General features: G+C 40.8%; 1 protein-coding gene across 1 annotated transcript; it reads right to left on the bottom strand.

Annotated features, from left to right (window-relative positions):
* Positions 1-4,758: 4,758 nt before the first annotated feature.
* Positions 4,759-15,923, bottom strand: thbs1b (thrombospondin 1b). The gene is made up of 23 exons (XM_036581909.1): positions 15,745-15,923; positions 15,505-15,591; positions 14,763-15,322; positions 14,441-14,516; positions 13,822-13,911; positions 13,594-13,703; positions 13,330-13,455; positions 12,676-12,772; positions 11,899-12,072; positions 11,620-11,796; positions 11,334-11,507; positions 11,121-11,248; positions 10,877-11,029; positions 10,562-10,780; positions 10,362-10,469; positions 9,745-9,904; positions 9,523-9,641; positions 8,606-8,840; positions 8,219-8,446; positions 7,848-8,119; positions 7,655-7,752; positions 7,415-7,554; positions 4,759-7,327 (listed from the first exon to the last, which is right to left on the bottom strand). Exons 2-23 carry the CDS (start codon positions 15,566-15,568, stop codon positions 7,320-7,322), a joined length of 3,516 nt encoding a protein of 1,171 aa, XP_036437802.1. The 5' UTR covers positions 15,569-15,591; positions 15,745-15,923; the 3' UTR covers positions 4,759-7,319.
* Positions 15,924-23,362: the final 7,439 nt, after the last annotated feature.

Raw genomic sequence — 23,362 nt, 5'->3', positions numbered from 1 at the left:
TATGCATAGAAGTAGACATTTGCTTTCATATTACGACATAGCCATAGTACCAAATTTGCAGACCAAAGACGCAGTTCGTTTTAATAAAAATAAACTACCTTTTTATACATTTGTTTCTGGTTTTGGCTTCGTAAATGGGTAGAAAACAGCATAATCTATTCTGTCAGTCTCGTTTTTACAGGTCCCCCGGGCACATCTTTTGACCACAGCTGAAGCTTTAAATACAAAATACACAACACTCCACATGGCACTAAAGAATTGAAAGCATGATAGCAGCAGTTGCTAAGCAGTGATTGGAGGGCTGAACAAGTGAAGATTAACTGATGAATGAATGCAACTCCAGTGTAGCTATCATTATTCATTTAACTTGTTTGTTTTTTTTTTGTTTGTTTTTTTTTTGCATGTTTTTGGCAGCCGGCACGGTGGCGCAGTGGGTAGCGCTATCACAGCAAGAAGGGACTGGGTTTAATTCCCGGCCGGGCAGCAAGCATCCTTTCTGTGTGGAGTGTGCATGTTCTCCCTGTGTCCGCGTGGGTTTCCTCTGGGTGCTCCGGTTTCCTCCCACAGTCCAAAGACATGCAGTCAGCCTAATTGGACACGCTAAATTGCCCCTAGGTGTGAATATGTGTGGATGTGTATGTCTGTGTGTCTGCCCTGTGATGGACTGGCGACCTGTCCAGGGTGCATCCTGCCTTCCGCTCAAGACCCCACCCTCTGCGATCCAGAGGGATAAGCAGTTTAGAAAGTGTGCGTGTGTGTGTGTGTGTGTGTGTTGTCTGTTTTGGTTGTATGAATGCATTGTGCTTAATATAATTTTGCATGGTATTTTCTTGGGTGGTGGAGTGTTAAGATAGCAATTACAATGGAGGGAATAGCAGCTGCCACCCTTTGCCACCTGCCCCTGATTACTGCACTTAATTATATTTTTGCAGTATCTGTACTTTAATAAAGTTTTTCTGTTTTTTGAGGCACCCTGCGATGGACTGGTGACCTGTCCAGGATGTGTCCGGCCCTCCACCCAGTGATTGCTGGGATAGGCTCCAGCTCCCCCTGCGACCCAGAAGGATAAGCGGCTTAGAAGGTGTGTGTGTGTGTGTGTGTTGGTGTTTGTTTTTTTTTTTTGAGGCTTTTACTTTCACTCCAGCACATTTTACAGTAAAATACCCTACTGTTTACTACACTGCTTTCTGCAAGATACTGGAAATACATTCCCTAAATACCAAATGTTCAGTCACATACTAGCATCTGTAACTAGGCCTGGGTACCTTTAACAAGCTTTCAGAATTACACAAGGGGAGAAATGTTGGATTGTCAGAATATCATGCAATACTTTTACTTGTTATACTCAAGTACAGTTAAAAGCAAGTATTTTTGTACTTTACCTAAGGTAAACCATATAACTAAGGGCACTTGAATAATATTTTACCAATATTTAATATTTTATCTCTACTTTCATATATGTACTGGATTTGTGTGCTTTGTCTGCTGGTAGTGTGTAAAGGGGAGTGACAGATGACATATATTAGAGCTAGAGATAGCACAGGATACACAGAAAGAATGTAATCTTCACTTAACTGCAGCCACATTACAGGATGTGGTAGACCATGTATGCTGATACGCAGCATGAAGTGAATCTACTGTATAAATGCATGAACAAATATGTAAACATGTGATGTGTAGAGGTCCAGTGATGATTGTAGTTTAGGATGTACCTTGTCATTGGGTGGAAGGATAAAGGAAGCGGACAGCTGCACAGACATGTGGTTCTTTTAGATTACTGGTTTAGTAGAGATATGACTTAGAAGAAGTGGTGTTCTGAGTGAGTGGAGTGGCAATGAACTGTCTGAGAAATTGTCTTGTTTGCTTGTTTGTTATTCCTGGATGTAGTAGTCTTGGTGATGGATGAATAGAAGTGCCTGGTGAATTTTTCAGCAGTCTTCACAGCACAATGTAGTTTACCCCTTGAACTGAGATGAGTAAGGTGCAATGAATTACTGTAATGCAGTTTTACTTATGTTTTCTATGTGACGATGACTCATAGATTGCCTTATTTCGGTACTTTTTTGTGGTGGTGAAAAAAAATTTGTCTGATTGAGCTATTTGAGAATTGCTTTAGGTTGTAATCAGAGTTTTCCTACCATACAAGACCATCTGTTTCTAAGATACCTAAAAGCAAACCAGCCAGCAGCAGAGCCTGAGGTTCTGACTTTGGACCAAGCCACACACTTTTCCAAGATCTGTCTTTCATCAGCAATGAAAACCTGAAATATCCGATTTTGTGTTCTTTGTAGCTGTTGAGAGCCTTCATAACATGCTTCAGTTTAGTTTAAGGTCATGGTTGCAGTGCAACAACTGGGGCGAAATTGGCGTATCTTCTGACTCATCTTTGTAAACAGACAAATCAAAGCTACTACTGCTATTGACATTGGTTTTGTGTTAATGGAAGAGTCTTCTCAGTTATTTTGTAAGGCCAAAAACATGTCAGTATGTCTGCCTGGCTAGGCATGCAGTTGTTATTTCCAAATGACAGAACAACCTCTGAATATGGTTCTCAGAAATAGAGTTAGGGTTAATAGAAAAAGAAAGATTACTGATGAAACCTAATACATGACTGATGGGTCTTGGCTTGTTTGTCTTAGTCTTGCAATAGCTGTGCTGGCTCAATTCCATTCATTTTATACACCTTGCACTTAATATAGATGTTTATTCTGTGCACTTTATGTCTTAAAGAAATTACTGACTGTGTCAGTCAAGTATTTATTATTTCTATATAATTATTATATATTATTATTATATTAATATATTACTATATATTATATAATTATTATTTTTATATATATAATTTTTTTGTGTGTGTGTGTGTGTTTTAATTTTAACAGAAAACTATGTCAATTGTGTTTCGTGAGTCGTGGTTATGCCTGTATTACAGTGTATTCACCAAGGTCAAAAAATAAATGGTCAAATATGGAAATAAGTTAAGCTGCATGTGTAACATTATGGTGTTAATGTTTTTACAGTCTGTTTTAAACCCATCAAAGTGACCTCAAGACTGAAATATAACCAGACTGTGCCTTGGGCCTCATGAAATTATAGCTACTATTCATGTATAACATGGTAGTCTTATTCAGTCTCTTAGAGGGCATGACCACCATAAGCAGTCAGCATGTGGAATGTTGTAGAATACAGGAAATATGGTTTTATTCAAAAACAATATGAGTGCGACTTGGAGAAATGCACACAAGAAGCTAATTTCACGTACAAGTATGAAGATTTTGAGAACTAGCAAAAACACTACCTATTATGGTATATGTGTGCCCTGTGCTAACTTAACAGTAAAGCAGATTGGTGTTGGCAGAAGCTCTCACTGGAAAAGAAACTCATTAACCAGATGTCAATGTGTTTCCATGGAAGGATCCTCGATATACTGAATGACAAACACCTCCGGGAAAATGTTTAGGACTACAACTTGGTTCCAACCAAATTTAGTGAAGCCTGATCAAATGTATAGTTTGGTATTTGTGGAGAAAATATGTTTGTTAAATTGTGTCCTCAAGATATGTCAAGTGATAAGACTTTACATGAAATTCTCTTAATGGAGATTGAATTACAGAAATTTGGACCACAGCAACTGTTTTGATGTTCCCGTCATGTACCGTGCTGTTACTAGTCCCTCCTGCCAAGTACATCCTCAGAATTAGCCAATTTAGTAATCCTATTCTTGATTTTGGCCTTGCCTTGAGATTTCCCAAGTATCTGAGGTCTGCTGCTTCCTTGGCCAAGGTAATATGTCTATGTTTACCCTAACATATGTGGACCTGCGAGCAGCACTGAATCGCTGAGATCTGGGTTGAGTAAACCCAGAATGCCACACAGGGGTTCAGGGAGGCTCAGAGTGCACTAAGGTCAGTAGGGGGTTGCTAGTTGGAGCATAGGATGAGGCCTTGGTGGAACATTCCACACAACACTCAAAAAGAAGGATATGTATGTAAGTAATGGGAGGGTCAAAAGTGAATGTTCTTCACTAGAAATACCTCATCAGCTTTGGTGTAACACTGGCTTTTACTGCCATTTCCTTTTTTGTGCTGCATCTTAAATGGAAAGTGTTTTATGTATTTGGTTTTTGAGTGAAGAAGTGTACACTGCTTCTAAAACATGCCTCCAATATATCCAGAGTACAATCAAGAACACAAGCAAAATAAGCTAGGTAGCAAAATGCTGTCGTTACTTAACATTCATTCTTCAATATAAATGTTTCAGGAACATTTAGTTTTGTCAGAGGTGTGTGTTCAGTGCACATAATTGATTCCATGAAGCCACATCACATAAACATGATAAAAGTTTAGTTAACTAAGCTTAGCCAGCTGTTTACAACTTGATGAGGTAATGTTTATTTTTTACCGCATGTAATGTATTTTTTCTACACATACCTACTTAATTGGAGTTTTTAGGGACTTTTCTGCCATGCCGACCTCATATTACATCCATGGACTAACAGCAGGCTTGTTGTCCATGAGACAATATTGACAGCATTGCCCAATCTTTCAGATGTTAGTTTTTGTTCTTAATAGGTCTGCGTTCCCACCCACATTTAGCCCAACATTTTGTCATGGTGGTGCCCAGATGTTTTTGTATTGTTATTTTTGGCTAATGAGTGCTAGCAATGCAAGTAAATGGATATGTTAGCCTGGCAACATGTTGCGCATGCATGATTCTAACTATGCCTGCTGTATAAAAAGATGGAGACATCTGAACATGTCACAAGGTTTAACAGTTTTTATTGTTCTGAAATATGTACCAAAATAATTGCTATGAATAAAAAATAGCATTTTGCATCATACAACTAAGTAAAATGTTTACAGACAAGCATCACTAATTGTACAAAAATAATAAGGACAAAAAAGTAAAAACAATAAAGAGCAAAACATCCTCACGTCAGTGTGCAAACCGTTTATACAGATGGAAATGCCTCCTGAGGCTGCATTTCCTGATAAATTATTTAAATAGCACTTATCTACACACGCACACTCACACACACATGCATACACACATGCGCACACATACACACTTTCTCATTTGAAACATAGTCTTACAGACAACAAACAGCACAATAATTTATCTGTTTTAAAAAAAGTACTGGACACTTGAAGCACTAGCATAAAAAAAACTCCCATCTTGCTCTATTTACCATAAGGGTTGAAGGCAGGGTGCTTCTTGAGAAAGAAATACTATTTACAGCTTGTGCTACAGTAGCAGTATGTAGGTAACCAATTTGCTTTCTTTAACATTATGAAAATATTTTGTATTGATCAAATTATACAACAGTATTGAGGTAATATTTGTACATTGTATTCCTTTAACTCTCTACAGAAAAGGCACACAGGTCAAACACACTGTTCTGAACTCCTCCCCTATAAGTGATCTATTAAAATGCTAGGGAAGGGTGTAGTGGAGTGCTTTGGGCAGAGCCTTTGTGATATCCATGACCAGTGACACTGTGCATGTTTTTAGAGAGAATTTGCTGTTAGATATTATTCTATTATAGATGATAAATAAGATTATGTACAAAATTAGGGTGTTCCCCAAAAAACCCTTACTGCTATCTATTGCTATTAAATACAGAAGTTGCACAGAATCCATGGTCCAATCAATCCAGTTTCAACTGGAATTTTGCAAGTGCTTTTAAGTGAATCAGCCTTTTGTAAAGAAGTCTTTCATTTCACCTCTCAGGACTATGAAAACCAAAGTTTAATCACTCCACACTGACTTCTGAACCCGGCTCTGTCCAAGCCCTCTTCAACATAGCCTTCCACTACACTTAAAAATAACGGTACCAATAAAAGGGTTCTTTGTTGTAGCCATGCCATAGAACAACTACTTTTGGTTCCCTCAAGAAGCTTTCAATGGATGGTTCTTTAGAGAACCATTTTGTGTCAGTGTGAAAAACCTTTTCAGAGTTTACATAACCTCCACATAATGTAAAGTTTCTAGGAAGAACCCTTAAATTGGTATAGAACCTTCATGGTAACTTTTTCTTAAACGTTGTTACATGAAAATGGGCCTCGTTCACCAACCGTTCTTGAGAAATTTCTGTTTAAAATCCACTTATGCAGTTTTCACAATGATTCTGACATTCGCCAGTGTTTTCTTATTTGGGATAGAGGAGAATCTATGTGATGAATCTAATGTAGACTTTTTCTTAGGACTTTATTCAAGAACAAATTTAAGAAAAACCTTTGGAAGACATTGTTGAATGAGGCCCATTGACATAACCATCCCATAAACATGTCATGTCATGACAGATTATGTCCAGCAATATAAGTGACGTGTTACAAGTATTGTGGGTATAATCTGTCATGATTAAACATTATGGTGTGTCTTCACTATCTGTAGGTTCTTTAAACCTTTAAAAAGGTTCTTTTTACACAAAGAACGCTTTTTGGCACCTTTTTTAAGAGTATACGTTAACTGAAATATTTGTTAAGATGGTATAACCCATCTCACCCTGAGGAAACTATGCCCACAACTTACCTAGTTGTTCACATCCCACCACCCATAAATGGGAGTAACCTAAAACTTTCTTTCAGAGTCTGCCAAATAATTTGCAATTATCTGGCTCAACTTTATTAGCAGACCTACTTGTCTTGTGTTCGAATAACTAGGGAAAAAATAGATATCGTCCCTAGAAGGGAAGAAATGCATTTGTTTTGATATGTAGATAAAAATCTATTTATCAAAGTTGAATTGAAACAATATATTTGTTTTCTCCATAGTCAAATACTTGTTTTTGTATTTTCAGATTTGTTTTAACTACATGGAAACACATGAATATTGTGGTAGAACCAAGACGTTCCAGTTGGTAATTTGCCTCAATGTGTTAAAGCCTCATTATTCTGTTTAGTTTTGATTTCAGAGGATTAAGGTCTCGGAATTGGCCCCATCTTTGAATATCCATTCAGAGAGAAAAGAGAGAGAGAGGATTGTGAAGTGCATAGTTGTCTGCAGGGAGCCCTTCCCACACAGATCTGAATGAGGTTTTTCAGAGAGAGATCAGTCTTTCCGATCAAGCAAAGCGATGGGGGCTTTTTTCTGCTCTACCTGCTCTTGGTGGAGGGGTCCTGATTCTCCGTGGGCAGTCAGCTGGGCTCTGTTCAAACCAGCATCGGTTACCTTAAAACTGACCACGTGATTTTTCTGCCCCACCAGAGTGCGTGCCACAGAAGGAAAAAGTAGCGAAAAATTTGTCCCTGGACTTTGCACGGTATACATATTCTTGTTTATACAGAAAGGTGCGTTTTTCCAAGATTCTTCTGCTTGTGCAGTTATACATCTGTGGGGGAGGAAAAGTCAAATAAATATCTTGTCTTTGGAACTGTGAATGAAATGCTGTAAAGTTATGTAATATACTGAACCATACCTCTGCATTCATATTTGAGGTCTGAGAAGTATACCATCTCTTGTGAGAAGACAAAGAGACCTAGTCGTCCACCTGCGTAAGTTTTGTCATAGATTCTTCCAGAATCTGCCATGATCTTCTTTCCTTCATACATGACAACTCTACAGTTGTCAAAAGAAGCAAAAATACTGTTAGCACACTGAAATATAGTAAATACTGTTGAGGTTGGACTGTTTGATTTTGTTATCCCTTAAACAATACCTTATGTGTCCTGTTCTTGGCCTGTGAGTCAGATGCCATCTATAAGCAGTAAAATCCTTCCAACCAACATTCTTGGGGTCATGCCAGAGAGTGCGCACCTACAGAGGAAATAAACAAAAACCCATTTTATGCCACCGAAAGACAAGAACAGATCTTAGAGATGCCACCATGTTGAATTTGTTTTTGGAGCTACCTGTCCTGGAGTATCCCCAGTGTGCCAGAGAGCGTTCCTTAGGTGTTCACCTGGTCCAGTGGTGGAATTGACTACTTTGATGGACAACCCTGAATAGCCCTGTGCCTTGGTGGGTGTGCTGGACCAGTAGGTCTGAGTAATCTGCTTCCACATCACCACATAAAAGCGAGAGCTGGACTGGTAACCAAACACAAATCCAGCATAGTCGTCATCTCGCTCTGTGTTAATGAAGAAGGTCCCGCTGAAGTCCACTGCATTGAACTCATCAAAACCTTGAGAACAAAAAAAAATGGTTAGAATGATTAGCTCCATTGTGTTTTTAAACAGTCGTTCTGTTTTAACATTGCTCTTCAAAAAAGATGTTGACATACCAACGGCAATGCCAGGGTCACAGTTAACTGTCTGAACCAACTCTTTGCCTTGATGACGGACAACCCAGTTGGGATCAATCTGAGATGTGCCCTTGGGGTCCAGAGGCACCATCTGGAACTTGCGGAAGTCTGTCTCACTGATGTCAAAGTTCTCTGGGCACACATCATAGATGTCTGGAACATTGTCCTGGTCAAAGTCATCCTTACAAGCATCACCACGTCCGTCACCTAAACGTAGAATAAGGGAATTTGTAGAAATGCATTAGATAAAGTAATTATATAGCAGCATATTATTAATTACACTCATCGGAGTTAAGACAAAACAGTAGAGCATAGAGGACACTGCCTGTTCCATAAAGAGGTTGCATTTAAATTCACTCCACTAACCATCAGTGTCCAACTGATCTGGGTTGAAAGCCAGTCTGCAGTTGTCTTTATCATCAGGAATGCCATCATTATCATCATCATAATCGCAAGCGTCTCCTTTGCCATCCTTGTCATGATCAGCCTGGTTGGCATTGGGAATGTAAGGGCAGTTGTCCAGGTTGTTTTGATGGCCATCTTCGTCTATGTCCTGGTTGCTGTCGCACTTATCTCCCACACGGTCAGAGTCTGTGTCGAGCTGTTGAATGGGGTGCGATGAAAAAGTATTAACATTAACAGATACAAAAGTGTCTTGTGTAAATAAGTTTTATCACACGCTTTCCTAAGACTCTGATATCCTTAAATCTATGTTTACTTTTCATCTGATAAGCTACAACCCCTATCCTGCTGGGCCCATTGCAGTTGTCCGTGAAACTTGGCACACCACTCTCCTATTTCTGCTCCTCTGGTGAGAAGGAGGGGTGGAAGGGGGTGGGTCAATTTCACCCATTTTCCCCTTAACTGAGTCCTGTTGTTCCAGAGACATGCATTCCTCCTCCTCAGTTAACCATGGCACAGGTGTGATCCACAGGGATTGAGTGCCGACAGGGCATGCATAAACCCACCAGCAAATCCATTCCTCACTAATAACTGCCCCCCCCTCATTCCCTTTGGGCTTGTTGAGAGCCAGTGAGTGCCCTTGAAAAGGCTCCCTTTGCGTTATTGTATGGCGGTATGCCCCCAAGGTGAAGAGGATTTACTCCACCCTTACATAGCGTGATAAAAATCTTGCTTCCCTGCAACTACCTCTTGGGCCTTTCACATAACAAAGGGTTGAGGCCGAGTTGAACAACAGATGGATCTATGTGGATTACAGACTAAAACACCTGCAGTAGTGTGTGTCTTTCTCTTCTCTCTCTCTCTCTCTCTCTGATACATACCTGGTCAGGATTATGCTCAAGAGGGCAGTTATCACACTGGTCACCAACCCCATCCAGATCCGTATCCCTTTGATCCACATTGTACAGATAAGGACAGTTGTCCCTCTCATTCAGAATACCTGAAAAGACAGATCAACATTAATTGACTTGGCTTTTTTTTTGTAATGCCGTTCTTAAAAGACACTGCCCATTATAATTTGGCAAGCATTGCAGCTTTCTTACCATCTCCGTCAATGTCCACGGCACATGCATCGCCTTCGCCATTGCTGTCCGTGTCAGTCTGGTCAGGGTTGCTGTTGTATGGACAGTTGTCGCAACGATCTCCGACCTCATCGCGATCATAGTCGTACTGTCTGGGATTGAAGATGAATGGGCAGTTGTCCTGTTTGAAAAGAGGGCACAGTATGGAGAAATGATAAAGCTCTTGCCGCTCCCTAAAAACATCACAAGGAGGTTTTTACTTTTTGATGGTAGGCTTGTAATTTGGCTGTGGTCGTACAGGTCTATTTAGAGGAGTGCAAGCATAAAAGTGAGCCTTATTTTAGGACCAAGACCAAATGTAATGTTGGAATTAGCAGGATACACTGTGTGCCTTTCAGAGTGGTACCTCAGTGTTGGAATTTGCGGTTTGGCTCTGGGACAATTACAGTTTGCTTTCTACAGCATTTCTTTTCATCTTTGCTTGAGTGATTAATGCAAAGTCACTCAAGATGTGTGGAGCCCAGACTTGAACAGAATCGTAGAAATGTAATATATGTGGGTTTCCATGCAATATAACTCAAGAACTGCTTATATTTTAGCCTTTGTAACATTAAAATCTCAATGTAAAAGTAATTTACCCTGTCATCAGGAATGCCATCGTCGTCATCATCATCATCACAAGCATCACCAATTCCATCCTTGTCATAGTCCTCCTGGCCTGAGTTTGGAAGGTTCGGGCAGTTGTCCTACAGTTATAGAAATGCATAAGTGGTCAGTAATGGCCTAAGGTAGGATATTTATGTTTTGTGTAAATGTTTTGACAGATTTTTTCTCAAACCTTCTTGCAGTGATAGGTGGCATTCTCCACACACACAAGGTCAGCATTAGGCCAGCCATCCAAATCAGTGTCTTCTCCACAGATGTATCCATTCCCAGCATAGCCAGGCTTGCACTCACAGCGGTACATTGGATCTGCAAAATGTCCCAGGTAGTTGCACCGGGCATTCTTATTGCAGTCATGAGTTCCATCAAGACAGGGGTTACGAGGTGTGCACACCTGCAAAAAAGAAACAATCAAAGGGTTACGTTACGCCAAAATACATTCTATCTTATACTTTCTTGTCTTTCTACAGTGCTAATTTTAGTTGCTTACCTGTTTCTTTGCAGCAGCTTCCTCCACTCCACGGCCAAATGGCTGTGGGCCACTGTAGCGAGGAGGACAAGGCAGGCAGTTGTACCCAGGTTCTGTATTTTCACACCTGTGGACTCCATTGAACTCAAAGCAAGCATCAGGAACCTCCTTGCACTGTCAAGAGGAGATAACACTCTAATTAGTTTTTCTAAACGGACCTCATTTGTTTGGCATTACAAGAAGATGACAGAATAATGTTTTTCACCTCATTAATATCCTTGCAGTTGATGCCATTGCCAGTGTAACCTGCTGGACATTTTCCACACTTCCATGAACCATCTGGGAAGCTCGTGCACTGGGTTCCAGCAAAGCAAGGATTGGACAGACATCCATCTAACAAAAAAGAGCATTGTATTCAGGAAATAATCATGTCTGAATAGATGCTTAATCTATGTACGTGAATGACATGATGACCCACCAATAGGGCAGGCCTGCTTATTGCAGAGTTGAGTTACTGTTGCATCTCCCACACAGTCTTTGCCTCCATGCTTGGGTGGCGGATCATTGCAAAGGCGTTTGCGGTTCTGGACGCCTCCTCCGCAGGTAGCCGAGCAGGCATCCCAGGGCGACCATGGTCCCCAGCCACCATTGACTGAACAAACAGGGAGACCGTTATTACATATGGATATAAACTTGCTGTGGCTATTTGCTTCCTTAAATTGCTCACCACTGCGTTTGCACCCTTGTGTGTTAAGCACACTTACTTGGACATGGTGACTTCTCACACTTCTCAGTCTGCCTGCCTTGACCCTGGCAGTCTTTTCCTCCCAGCTGTGGTGTAGGAGAGTTGCAGAGACGAATGCGTGTGATGACGCCAGATCCACAAGTAACTGAGCAAGAGGACCATGGTGACCAGTGGCTCCAATTGCCATCTTGCTTGACTGGGAGAGATGAATGAGATTCACGTTAAAGCATGTTTTTTTTTTTTTTTCCACCAGTCAATGAATGAATAAGCAGAGAGCTTGTGTTGGTGGAGCACTTACAGCGCTTGTCGCACTCCTGGAGGTAGCAGTCTCTGGTCTGCACAGACGTGCCCTCGCAGTTGTTATTGATGCGGTCGCAGGAGCGGCCACGCTGCTGAATGCCCCTTCCACAAGACACAGAACAATGGGTCCATTCAGACCAGGGGGACCAGCCATCCTCGGCAGAGTCGCTCGCTGTTGGGGGAGAGGAGAGGGATACAATAGAAGAGCTATTCCCTTTTTCTAAAGCAGCAAAAGAGGAGAAAAGCTTTTAATGCAGAGCCCTAATGGACTCGATTTAGCCTGGGCTGCTTGAGACGGACCAATCCAGGGAACCCTGGCATGAACCAAACAGTCACAGTGCCAGGGAAAAGGCAGTGTGCTAAAATGCACAGGGATCCCCTTTGATGATTTTTCCAAAACGGGAAGTGGAATTTGCAAATACACTTGATGTCATGATTTCAAACTGCTGAGGTTGAGATGAATGCAGTTTTCCGTATTTATTTAAGTTCTAGGAATGTGTGCCCATCCCTTGTAGTAGGGAGAAAATGTTATTTTTACTTTTTTGAGTGTTTGCCGAGGAGCACCAATTTTCCACCTTTAACCAATTTAGCCAAATATGGCCATTACGGCATTTTAGAAATTAAGGGGTACACAAATCTTTACCTTTAGCTACACTTAGATTTTCATTTGTCACAAAGGTATGTTTACCAGTCACTTTTAAAATAAGCCTATATGTAAATAAATAAGGCGAAATACTGGAAATCAATCAGTCTATGGTTATTGAACTGTACTTACGAGTTCCACACCGGGGGCAGCATTCACCATCAGGCACAGTTGCATTGGCACAGGGAATCAGGGGACAGGAGATCTTACGACACACTGTCGCTGAGTTCTGTAATTACCATCCACACCTCATTAGTCATAGGGGGCTAACAGAAGCCCTCTCTAGCACTCTAGGTCATAAGTTAGGTGGCAAATGGCCAAACACAGGAACTACAAAGAGGTTTAGACTAATCTTTGAAACAGCAAACACAAAACTACTGTCTGCCAAAATATCCAGGAAGCAAGTTTAGCAACATGTCCTTGTTAAACTCTCTAATTAAGCTTGGGAATATCCCTGGGTGTTGATAAGCTGTTCAAGTTTGTGGAGTATGCCAGAAAAAATTAAGTGGCTAGACTGTCGACTTCAGTCACTTTTATTGTTCTAGGTTGTGGTCATTTGTCATAGTGCCTGTTGAGTACAACCTCTCCCCACCACCCCCGACTTCCTAATCTTAATTAGAGACATGGTGCTTCAGAGAGCCAGACACAACAGTAGACAAGGCTAAAGGCAGTAAATCATAGCATGGCTGCCCTCTCTCTCACAAATTATTGACTTAATGACAAAGCCTATTGCACTTTAAATTTAAGAGGCTGTTTGCAAAGCACACTCCAAAAAGGTGCACTTACTTGGCAAGTGCACTCAGTGCAGTCGTCCACTGTCCATTCCTCCTTGTCCTTATGCACAATGCCATTGTGGAGACAGACACCACCATAAATTCCCATCTGTTTCTTGAGCAGATTGTTGTCATCTGTCTAGGAAACGAACAGCAGTACATTCACGTTCATATTACAAGTTAACACTACATGCAAGACTTCATCTGAGCTTTATTAGTCTGCAAAATATAAAATATTAGAAAAAGTGTCTATAAACAGGGGAAAAACCCTTCTCACCACTTTACGAAGCTCGTTGGACAGCTCTTGCACCACCACACCAAGACCCTTTAGTTCCTTAAACATGCTAGCTAAGTCGTCACAGGAAAAGCCACAAATCATCTGTAGATCTGTTATGAGGGGAAAAGTGCAGTTGTAGCCACAGGGATAGAGATACATTTCCATGCCTGTAAATGATGTTTTTCACTGACCTGCAGACTTTGCCAGGAATAAGAGTTTCCATCTTACCTTTTGTCTTGTGGCCAGTGTAGTCGGTCCTGATGGCTGGCCTGGATCCATTCACGGGATTGTCCAGGGTGATCGTGTCAGTCATGATTGCTGTAACAGGCAGGTATAAATGTTACCTAACTCAGACATTAATGTATACTAAGATCCTATGAACAGTTTTGCATGAGGCTACAACCCAGTGTAATGCATGTCTCATAAAGTGCCCTTTTAGATTTTGAGGATCTAAATATTATATGCAGAAAACTACACTGTAGCACCTCCAAATCAACACAAACCAGTTTTCCTTAAAATAAGAATGGAACAGAGGTGGGCAATTTCTTCAAAGTCTGGGGTCAGCATTTATATGAATTTGTAACTTTTCTGAACTTTATAGGTTTTACTCAAAGAAAAGAGAGCATAAATGATCTATGAGCTCTACTGAACTGTCAAAATTGTAAAGCGAATACATTTTACTTGGCTAAATTCTTATCCAGGTTCATTTTAGCAGTGCTGTTATGCTGTTCAGTCAGTTTTTGCTCGAGTACTGTTTTTTCCTACCTGCTGATTCATTTCAAGGCAACGCTGTCATATAAAAACATCGACAGTCAGTTATATGAATATAAAGTGCATTAACACTCACAGCTTTGACATCCTTTATTCCGCAAAATTGCTTCCAGCGTTGTCCCAAAAACAAATCGCACGTTTTGGAGCACACCCTGCCAAAAATAACAAAAGAAAGATAACTCAAATGAGGGGAAAAAGCCAGCATGATACAGCTCACTACAATGCAATGTTATTTGAAATAAATAAAGAAATAAATGTTTTATTTTGCCACTCATTTCCATTCAGAGCCATCATATAACACTTTGTTACCTCACCATAAACTACGCTTGCAACTCTGCAGTTAATGTCGACATATCGTCGGTTCGCAGGTAAACACTTGTAAGATTTTGGACACCCACCATAAACTTGTCGTTCACCGCCCCCTTGCCGATCCTCAGATTCGCCACCCCCGGGGTGTCGGGGGTCAGGATGTTCTGGATGGACGCGTCCAGCTCGGCGATGTTGATCTCCTCGCATCCCACATAGAAGTGAACGCGGTCGTCCTGCACGAAGAGCGTGATGTTCTTCCAGTGGCCCGTGGCCAGGTCCGCGTCCTCGATGGACACCACCTGCTGCTTGTTCTCGGTGGAGAAGACCACGTCCAGCGTGTTCGCCTTGCCGTTGGAGATGATCTCGAAGACGGGCCCGGAGCCGTCGAGCTTCTCCACGGTCAGCAGCGCGCCTCTGGTGCGCCTGAACTGCTTGAAGTTGACCAGCAGCAGGAAGCCCCTCTCCGCCTGAACGGAGTACATGAGGTCCCTGAAGGCGCTCTCGGGCACCGGGGGGATCAGGTCGGGGTTCAGGATTTTGTAGGCGGGACTGTAGGGGTCGTCTCCTTTCACCATGGTCACGCCGTGGTTCTTCTTCGGCACCTGCACGAGCTCGAACAGGTCGTAGACGCTGTTGTCATCTCTGCTCTCTGTGGACAGAAGATACGTGACTGCAGCTTCCAGCACTCATGGTATTGGTGGGTCTATGCAGCGTGGTTTATTAAGAGCATGCAGGTTGGTATTTATTTATTAATAATTAATAACTAGGCAGATCTTGCTTGCAAAGTAGGAAGGTCATGGTTTTTCTCAGGATATGTTTCCAATCTCTCACCTGCCACTCTGGCGCCCTCGCAGCTCCACAGCATCACTAACAAAAATATTCCTGTTAACTTCATTTCCGAGTTTTTTTTCCTTGTGCCTGCAAAAAAATAACATGTCCATAACTTTACACTGCTGGTTAAAAGCTTTAATGAAGAAGCTAAAAGTAATGAATAAAATAATGAATAAAAGCTTTAAAAGCTAAAATTGCTGACTTCCAATGCATAAAAAGAAACCAAAGACTGGCTCCTACCTGTTTCCTACTTAAAAATGATCAATGTATACGGTCTAAAATGAATGACTGACTTTACATGAATTTAAAAATAGTAAATCCAGAAAAAGGCAGTAATTCCGATGATGCGTTAGGATCCCTGTCCACCCGTTTTTATTAAGGCGCCTATTCGGCCCCGTTCGCGCCTGTTAAAGCAGCTAGAATCTATTACTAAGGAGAGGACAAAGTGCTATTTAAACGGTTTCATCACATTCCTGAGGAGCGCGTCTCATCCAATCCCTTGCTGGAAGGGAAAAGGGGGAGGGGTTTGTCTTGACGTCACAGCGCGGACTCTCCAGGCATGAGCGCGTTTATTCATTTCCCCACCCGCATTCCGGCTCACCGATCCAGTCGCTGAAGGCGGCGCTCGTCGCAATACAGGTGGGATAGAAAACGCGCCACATTCCAGCCACCAAATTCCATAAACATTCCTGTGATGTTAGCGACCACTGCTTCCGGTCACTTGCTTATGATTAGCCATAATCGCGCTGCTTTTTGAGACTTTCACTTCCTATCCGATCAGAGCATGGTTACTGATTTTAATCACCAAAGCTTTTATCGGGCTTTGATTCCCGGAGATGAAGTAGCCTATTGAAGTTTTTCAAGAAAAGCTGGTGAACTGACAGTTGACGTGTTCAGCAGTTCTGTTTGTTAATTTTATAAGAGTTTTCAGTGCTGCTCAAGGCTGTTTTCCTCTGCACGCTGAAGGATGCTCATTAAACCCCGTCTGCACTTCTGCGTGTCTCCGCTAGGGGCCGTTCTAGGGCCTTTTGAGTTTTCTGTTTGTGCTGCAACGTATTTATATGAACTGCTCTCATGTGGGACTTCTTAATGTCTGTTCTCAGTCACAGTCGACATCTGTGATGAGTAACTCATTTTCCATTTTTTTTAGTTCTTTTATATTTCAATTATAGTTAAAATGTCATTACGTAATAGTAACAGTTTCCAGTAAGGGCATGAACTGACAGTAAGACATATTAAGACGTTTAAGACTAAGACATGGCTGATCCAAATATATTAATAAGATGGAACAAATGTTGCTGTAATATTGCCATACTATTTCATAAATAAAACAAACCTGATAATGTCAGCCCTGTGAAATGGTGCAGTAACCTGCAGTTCCTCACTCTTATATCCAAACAAATCATGTAGTTTCATGCATTTTTCTGCATGTTGTTTAGCTGTTTTCTCCAACACACTCTGTCTCTCTAGCTAGCTCCCACAGTTTACCTTTCCCAGCTGTTGTAATTACACTTTGTTTTGGGGTGGCCTTGTTCTGCTCCTCCCGATAACCAGTCCATCCCTGGGCCTGTCCAGTAGCAGTGCGATTATGCTAACACTTTGCATTTGAGATCTACTACATGGAGACTTCATAATATATGCATGAACATTGAATATCATATTTATAAGGCAATATTGCAATTGAATATTTGCAAGAGGATATACTATGATCTATGAATTCAGTGACTTTGTATTGACATATAGGGATCTCTTAACTAAACTTTTGTCTTAGACGATCAATTCCTTGGTAATCATGCTTATAAAAGTGTTACAAATAGGGGAAAAAAATGTATTTTGCTTTAGTTTAAGGTCCCTTTGTCATTTACTTCATAAAACATATTACAGTTATTGGTAACAACTGTCTATAAATCTTCAAGTATTGCTTTGCAAATAGGTCAGTGCTCATGCACATATTATGAAATCTTTTAAATAAAGTGTCACCATAATATGCACAAATAAAGATGGAGTAGACATTTTAGCCTTTTGTTGTTCATTGGTTAAAGTAAAGTCACTGCTGCTTTTGTCCTCAGACTGTTTCTAATGATTTCTCCTGTAGTATTTTCAGTTTCAGTCAAAAATAGCAAAGCATATTTCTCAGTTTCCATCTCCAGGTATACCACTTTAAAGCTCTTAACAATGCGTAGATATCATCTGGGGCTATTGTGCAATAGTGATTTCTTTTACAGAGCCTGGTTATGTTCCCACTGCTGCTCAGATAGCTGGTACTGGAGCCAGATGAATTATTTAAAAGAGGACCAGGCAACCATTTCCCATTGTCTTACTGAAAACAGATTCTGTTTTGACTACCTAAGGATGAGTGAGCGGGGGGGTAGGGGTGTGGGAAGACTTCAGAATGTTTGTGCTGGTCGACTTGGCCCCTGTTGACTTCTCAACCAGAGATATCAGGTTTGGAGGTGCATTCCTTAGCTGAGTGTGCAGGTTGTGCTTGTCACTCATTGTCAGGAGTATGATGTTAAACTGATTAACAGCAATGAAGAGCGCTTGTGAGATCAGACATGCTTTTCTGTGGACGACTGTTTATCTTGATGCTCCATCACTGCCTCAAGGGCAGAGCGATTTGACAGACGCTGGATGCTCAGCTCAAGCACTTCTTTTCCATTGTCCCCATACTGCTCTAAAGGGACTCTTGCCTGTTTTAAGATTCTTGTTATTCACTCTGTGAGACTTTCACAGTGAGTCTAGTGAATAGTGAATAGCAAATAGAGGTGCAGCATGGCCATCATGCTTGTCCAGCCCATTCCTAATGGCATTATAGTAAGCAATACCAGTTCGGTCTAGAGGCCAGAGCGGTGTTGTTAAGTAGGTCAAAGGTTTGACCCTCACCTTAGATACCTCCAGGCTAAGATGTTTGCTGTGACTGGTGATTTGTAACAGAGCGCGTCATCCACCAGCAATTCTCTGGTGTTTACTTTCTCTGCTTTGCTGTGATGATGGCCTATTGTTCACACAAGCACAGATCCCAGCCTCAGAAGTGAAAGGCAGCTGCATACTTCCATTGATTTGTTCCCATGGTTCAACCATGGAGACCTTACTTTGAGAAGATGACGCACTTTTTTTGCATTCACTGACTGGTTCTGTAACAACTGAGTGGATTAGTAGTAGCAGCTAAGAAACAAAAATGTAGCTTACACTCTGTGCTTAATGTGTAAGTATAAGGATGAAGAGAAGAATCTTTGGAAGGAAGATTGTTGATGTCTGACTTTTTCTTCATCTTTCTAGAAATGTGAGACATATTAACCTGATGTTTTGATACCTAGAACTGGCCTTTTCAGTGAGTAATCTGTGACCGCATGCTAGAGCACTGCTGTCTTTCCCTTTACCATTTCTAATGCTGACATAAGTGTGATGATTTTTCAAAAAGATTAGAAACAAAGTATTGATAACTAAAACCATGTTGCTAATATGCCACTCCATTTCATCTGAGAGTCTGTTACTTGCTGGCCTTCATGGAAAGCATTGTCAGTGATAAAAACTAGCCATCTGTGTGCATCCTATCAGAGTAAAGTGGAGGTGGGAGGATGTTAATTCTAGGTAAATTATGTCATAAATTCTAAAAAATGCTTGTCTTTACATCAGAAGTGTATTGTTACACCCCTGTGTAGATGCAGACTGTGTCCAGGGTGCATAGCCAGACCTCCAGTTTTCTGACTCCTCGAAGTCCACTGATGCCAAAGAAAAATGTTACAAAACATAATCCATTTTGCATTCTTAGGCTGGCTTCACACAGTGAAACTTCATGCAACTAGATGCATGTTATTTCCATGCAGTTTGAGATTTACATAAAGCATTTCAAAACCAGTCAATTAATTTTTTAATGTATATATCTGTGGATGGTCCTTTAAACCTTTAAAGATTAATGTTTAGGTAGCCACTTGATTCTCTCACCCTGTCCTAGAAGCACTACAAGTTCCTTGAATTTTCAGCTACTGTAGGAATTCTCATCCTTTGATTCCTAAAGGAATGTCCACTCAGAAAACAAATGTAGCTATATAGATCATCATAACAGGAGATGAGTAAAGAAGAATAAATGCTGGCATAAGCAGTCATTTGAACAGCTGTTAACACTGGCTAGTTAAATCAGCTGGTTCCAGAAACGTTTTAGAAGCTTTAAGAAACTTGTTTGCTGTCATGGCTCAGAAAATGGACTAAATGAAAAACTATCAACCTTGCAGAAAGTCTTTCAGGAGAATCTCATTTTCAGTCATATACTAGTACACCAGCTTCTTTTGTTTCCTCTTGTTCTTGGAAAAAAATACTTTGAAATGATGTGTGACATGATCATGTGATTATCAGCATTTTGACTGGCTGTTTAATGAATCTTGTTCCACAGAGTTGAGACTAATTTACATGCAATTTAGTTTCATGTAGGCTTCAAGCAACTAAATTTGCATGAAAGGTTCATGGTGTAAAGTCAGCTGTATAATGCAGAATGAATAATATAGATCGTATCACAATCTTCAGCCATTCTCCTCAAACATTTGTGCCTATTAATGTAACAGGACAGATTAATTAGCTTTTACCCACCATGACATTCTGTCAGCTATATTAGGAACTAGGCAGTTAAATGTGAGGTCATCAATCCTGTGTTGTTTTCTAAAATGTCATGTTATGGAGGCTACAGTGAAGTTGACTAGTTGTCTGATCGGTGGTTATCAACTTAACTATAGTGATATAGTGGGCATAATGCATCCTAGGTGCAACCAAGCCGACCCCCCGCCTTAATGGAAACTAGCAATCCCAGAGCTATATCTAGTCTTATCCTTATTCATCAGTGTCTGCCATTAGGAAAACAGTTTGACACCTTGCATTCTAAACCACCACTGAATGACTCTTTCTATGTTATGTCTATGACCAGAGAACGTCCAAACAATATAAATCCTGCTTTGTTGTGGTGTCAGTAGCTCTGTAATTTCTTATCAAGGTTATCAAGGTTGTGTTATGCAAAACCTTATTCTCTACAACTAGGGTCATATTCCCTCGAGAATGCACCCAGAGATAAAATTGGGTGTTCGTTTTCTCTGGCCTGGTGCTATGTTGATGGAATTTCCCAGGTGTGTGAAAATAAGCTCCTGGGAGTCATACGGTAAAGCATGCCTGTGGTCGCTGTGAGCAGTGATAAGCTGCATCGTGCCTTTGATTGTCCCAGGTGCATCTGCCTTTAGTAATGGGCTGGAACACCTTTCGCCACTGAAACATTGCCTGTGCCAGGGAAGAAGGGAGTGGTTGATTCTCGCAAGCCTATGCATCATTCTTATGTGGCGTGACAAGGAATTTGTGCCGGGAAATGCATTGAGAAGCAAATGCTAATTTCACGCGAACATTATGCTCATGTGAAAAAAGTCTATGGTAAAACGCCTAACGTCACAGGCCTTGCAGGGTGTTTTGGAGAGCTTTGTAGAGCATCTAAATGTGAACAGAAGAGAGCATTCCACTGTTTTCTATCATGAGGAACTTGTAAACTATGGTTTAAAGCTGTATATATTCCTTAGGATGTAATATAAATCATATATATATATATATATATATATATATATATATATATATATATATATATATATATATATATATATACATATATATATATCTCCATTGGCACCACGTTTGAGAGTGTAAGGGCAATGCCATTTCAAGATTCTTCAGTGTATGCCGAGGTTGTCCAGTCTCATTGGCCAAGGGCCAGAGTGGCTGCAGGTTTTTGTCCCAATAAAGCAAAAGATCTACTGATCAAATGCTTGAAGACTGAGACCAACTAATTAAACAAGTGGAGTAAGGTGTGCTCTGGCTTGTTTGGAGTGAAAAACTGCAGCCACACCAGCCCTTTGTGGATAAGATTGGACACCCCTGACATATGCAAAGCCATTGTAATGCAACATATACGCTGTATGTCCAGAAGTTTGTAGACACCTGCTCATCCATAGTTTCTTCTGAAATCAAGGGTATTAATAGGGAGTTTGTCCCCCTTTACTGCAGTGACAGCCTCTGTTCTTCTGTAAAGGATTTGCACAAGAAGTTGGAACATTACTGTGAAGGTTTAATTGCATTCAGAGCATTAATGAGGTCAGATACTGATGTTGGATCATTAGTTGAATCACAAATGCCACTCCAGTTCATCCCAAAGCCATTGTATGGAGCTTTATCACTCCAGAGAATGCAGTTCCACTGCTCCACATCCCAATGCTGGAGTCTTTATAGCCCTCCAGCTGATGCTTGGCATTGGCTTTAGGTGACAGTAGGCTCATGTGTGGCTGATTCAGATCATCCCTTTCTATTGTCAGTGCTTTTCTGTGGACAAAATTCAAACCATGCCTGCACAATGGAACACCAGTGCCAGCAATGGGTTCACCTTAAAATAGCTAAAATTCAGTAATTAGAAGGGCTGTCTGGATACTTTTGGACATGTTGTGTATGTGTAGAACCATCTTCATTGGCTTCATAGACATTTTATTTAACCTGACATTTCCATATTTACCACCATGTAATGGCATTTTCAGTGTTTGCACACCATTGTGTGTAAAGCTGTTTTCCATACAACCGCCAGAGGCCTGACTAAATGATTTGATTTGGTCCGTACGTCTAGGAATGATTTAAACAGAGAAGTACTTTGTGATACCGTTCTTGTTTGGTGTCTGAAAAGAAAAACCCGACGGTCTGAGAGTGTTTCCGACAGGTTTAGAACAGTGTCCACCTGTTCAGCTGCTACAGTAATCCACTCCTCTTTTAATACCACAGGAGAAGTCATTAAAGTGCTACCCAGACACTTGCTTGGCATGTGAGAACCCCAAACAGACAATGTCTCAGAGGAAAAGAGATTTGTTTTCACAGGTACTGCTATTATGCGACTGTTATATCTAATCTAGTGCCAAATATAGTGTTAGGGAATGCTCCTTGTTATTTTGAATGCTGCACTGGCTATTTGTTGCACAAAGGACATTCAAACCAGACAGGCTTCCAGACTGTTTCAGCCTCACAAAACCTATGCAACTGCAGTTAAGTCATTTTATGAGGGAAATTAACTTTCTCTGTTAACCCAAGTTTGCATATTCAAGCTATGGTTGATCCTTGTGGGTGTGCTCATGAAAGCATGTCGTGTATGAGAAACAGCCAATCGTGTGAGACATTGAAAAGGACTAACGTCATTTCTGAAGATGATAAAAGAAATCATACTATTTAAGCATTTGTAATAGTAAAAACCCTGTTAGTGCATATCGGAGTAATAGTTGCTTTGTGTTCTTGATTTATATGTATGATCATGTGGTTGACACCACACACAAACAAAAAGTCCCAAATGAAGGGACCCAAGAAGGATTGGAAGAGGCCCAACATTGTCTGAAAGCTGTCTCTCAGAAGCTCGGCCCCAAGAGCCGTTAATGATTGGAAATCCTGAACTGAACCTGCTCTGTAGTAAGCCTGAACTGACTGACGATAGTATTGTTAATCGCAGACAGTTTCCAACTATTGCCAACTACTGCTAGTCAAGTTGGATGATTTAAATTTTCTTGTTAAAGTGGAAGCCAGAGACACACAGAACTTTGCTTCCAAAACATAAACAAGGGCTTAAATCACTTTAATAGTATAGCTGCATAAAAAAAAAACAATAACAACATATAATAATAATAATAAGAAGAAGAACATACCAGAAAATGTGTTGTACATTCATAAACATAATGTTCAGAGTTCAGTCTCCTGAGAATAAAATATTCTGTTCCTCTTAAGCTTCTCACCTTATTTGGCTGGTCACCTAAGTCAGCAAAGACTAAGCAGTCCTCACATTAGCATTCAACTTAATTACAGAGCTTGA

This window comes from Colossoma macropomum, unplaced genomic scaffold (genome assembly GCF_904425465.1).
Source record: "Colossoma macropomum unplaced genomic scaffold, Colossoma_macropomum, whole genome shotgun sequence".
Taxonomy (NCBI): Eukaryota; Metazoa; Chordata; class Actinopteri; order Characiformes; family Serrasalmidae; genus Colossoma; species Colossoma macropomum.
This window is presented reverse-complemented; position numbering and strand designations above follow the sequence as displayed.

What these genes read in the sequence shown, in the direction of transcription:
- thbs1b (XM_036581909.1), bottom strand. Translation starts at nt 15,568, where the DNA reads ATGAAGTTAACAGGAATATTTTTGTTAGTGATGCTGTGGAGCTGCGAG. An exon ending in ATGGCATTCCTGATGACAGG is followed by an intron (nt 9,905 to 10,361) that starts GTAAATTACTTT and finishes CTTTTCAAACAG; the next exon opens with GACAACTGCCCATTCATCTT. An exon ending in CCAAGAACAGGACACATAAG is followed by an intron (nt 7,555 to 7,654) that starts GTATTGTTTAAG and finishes TGACAACTGTAG; the next exon opens with AGTTGTCATGTATGAAGGAA.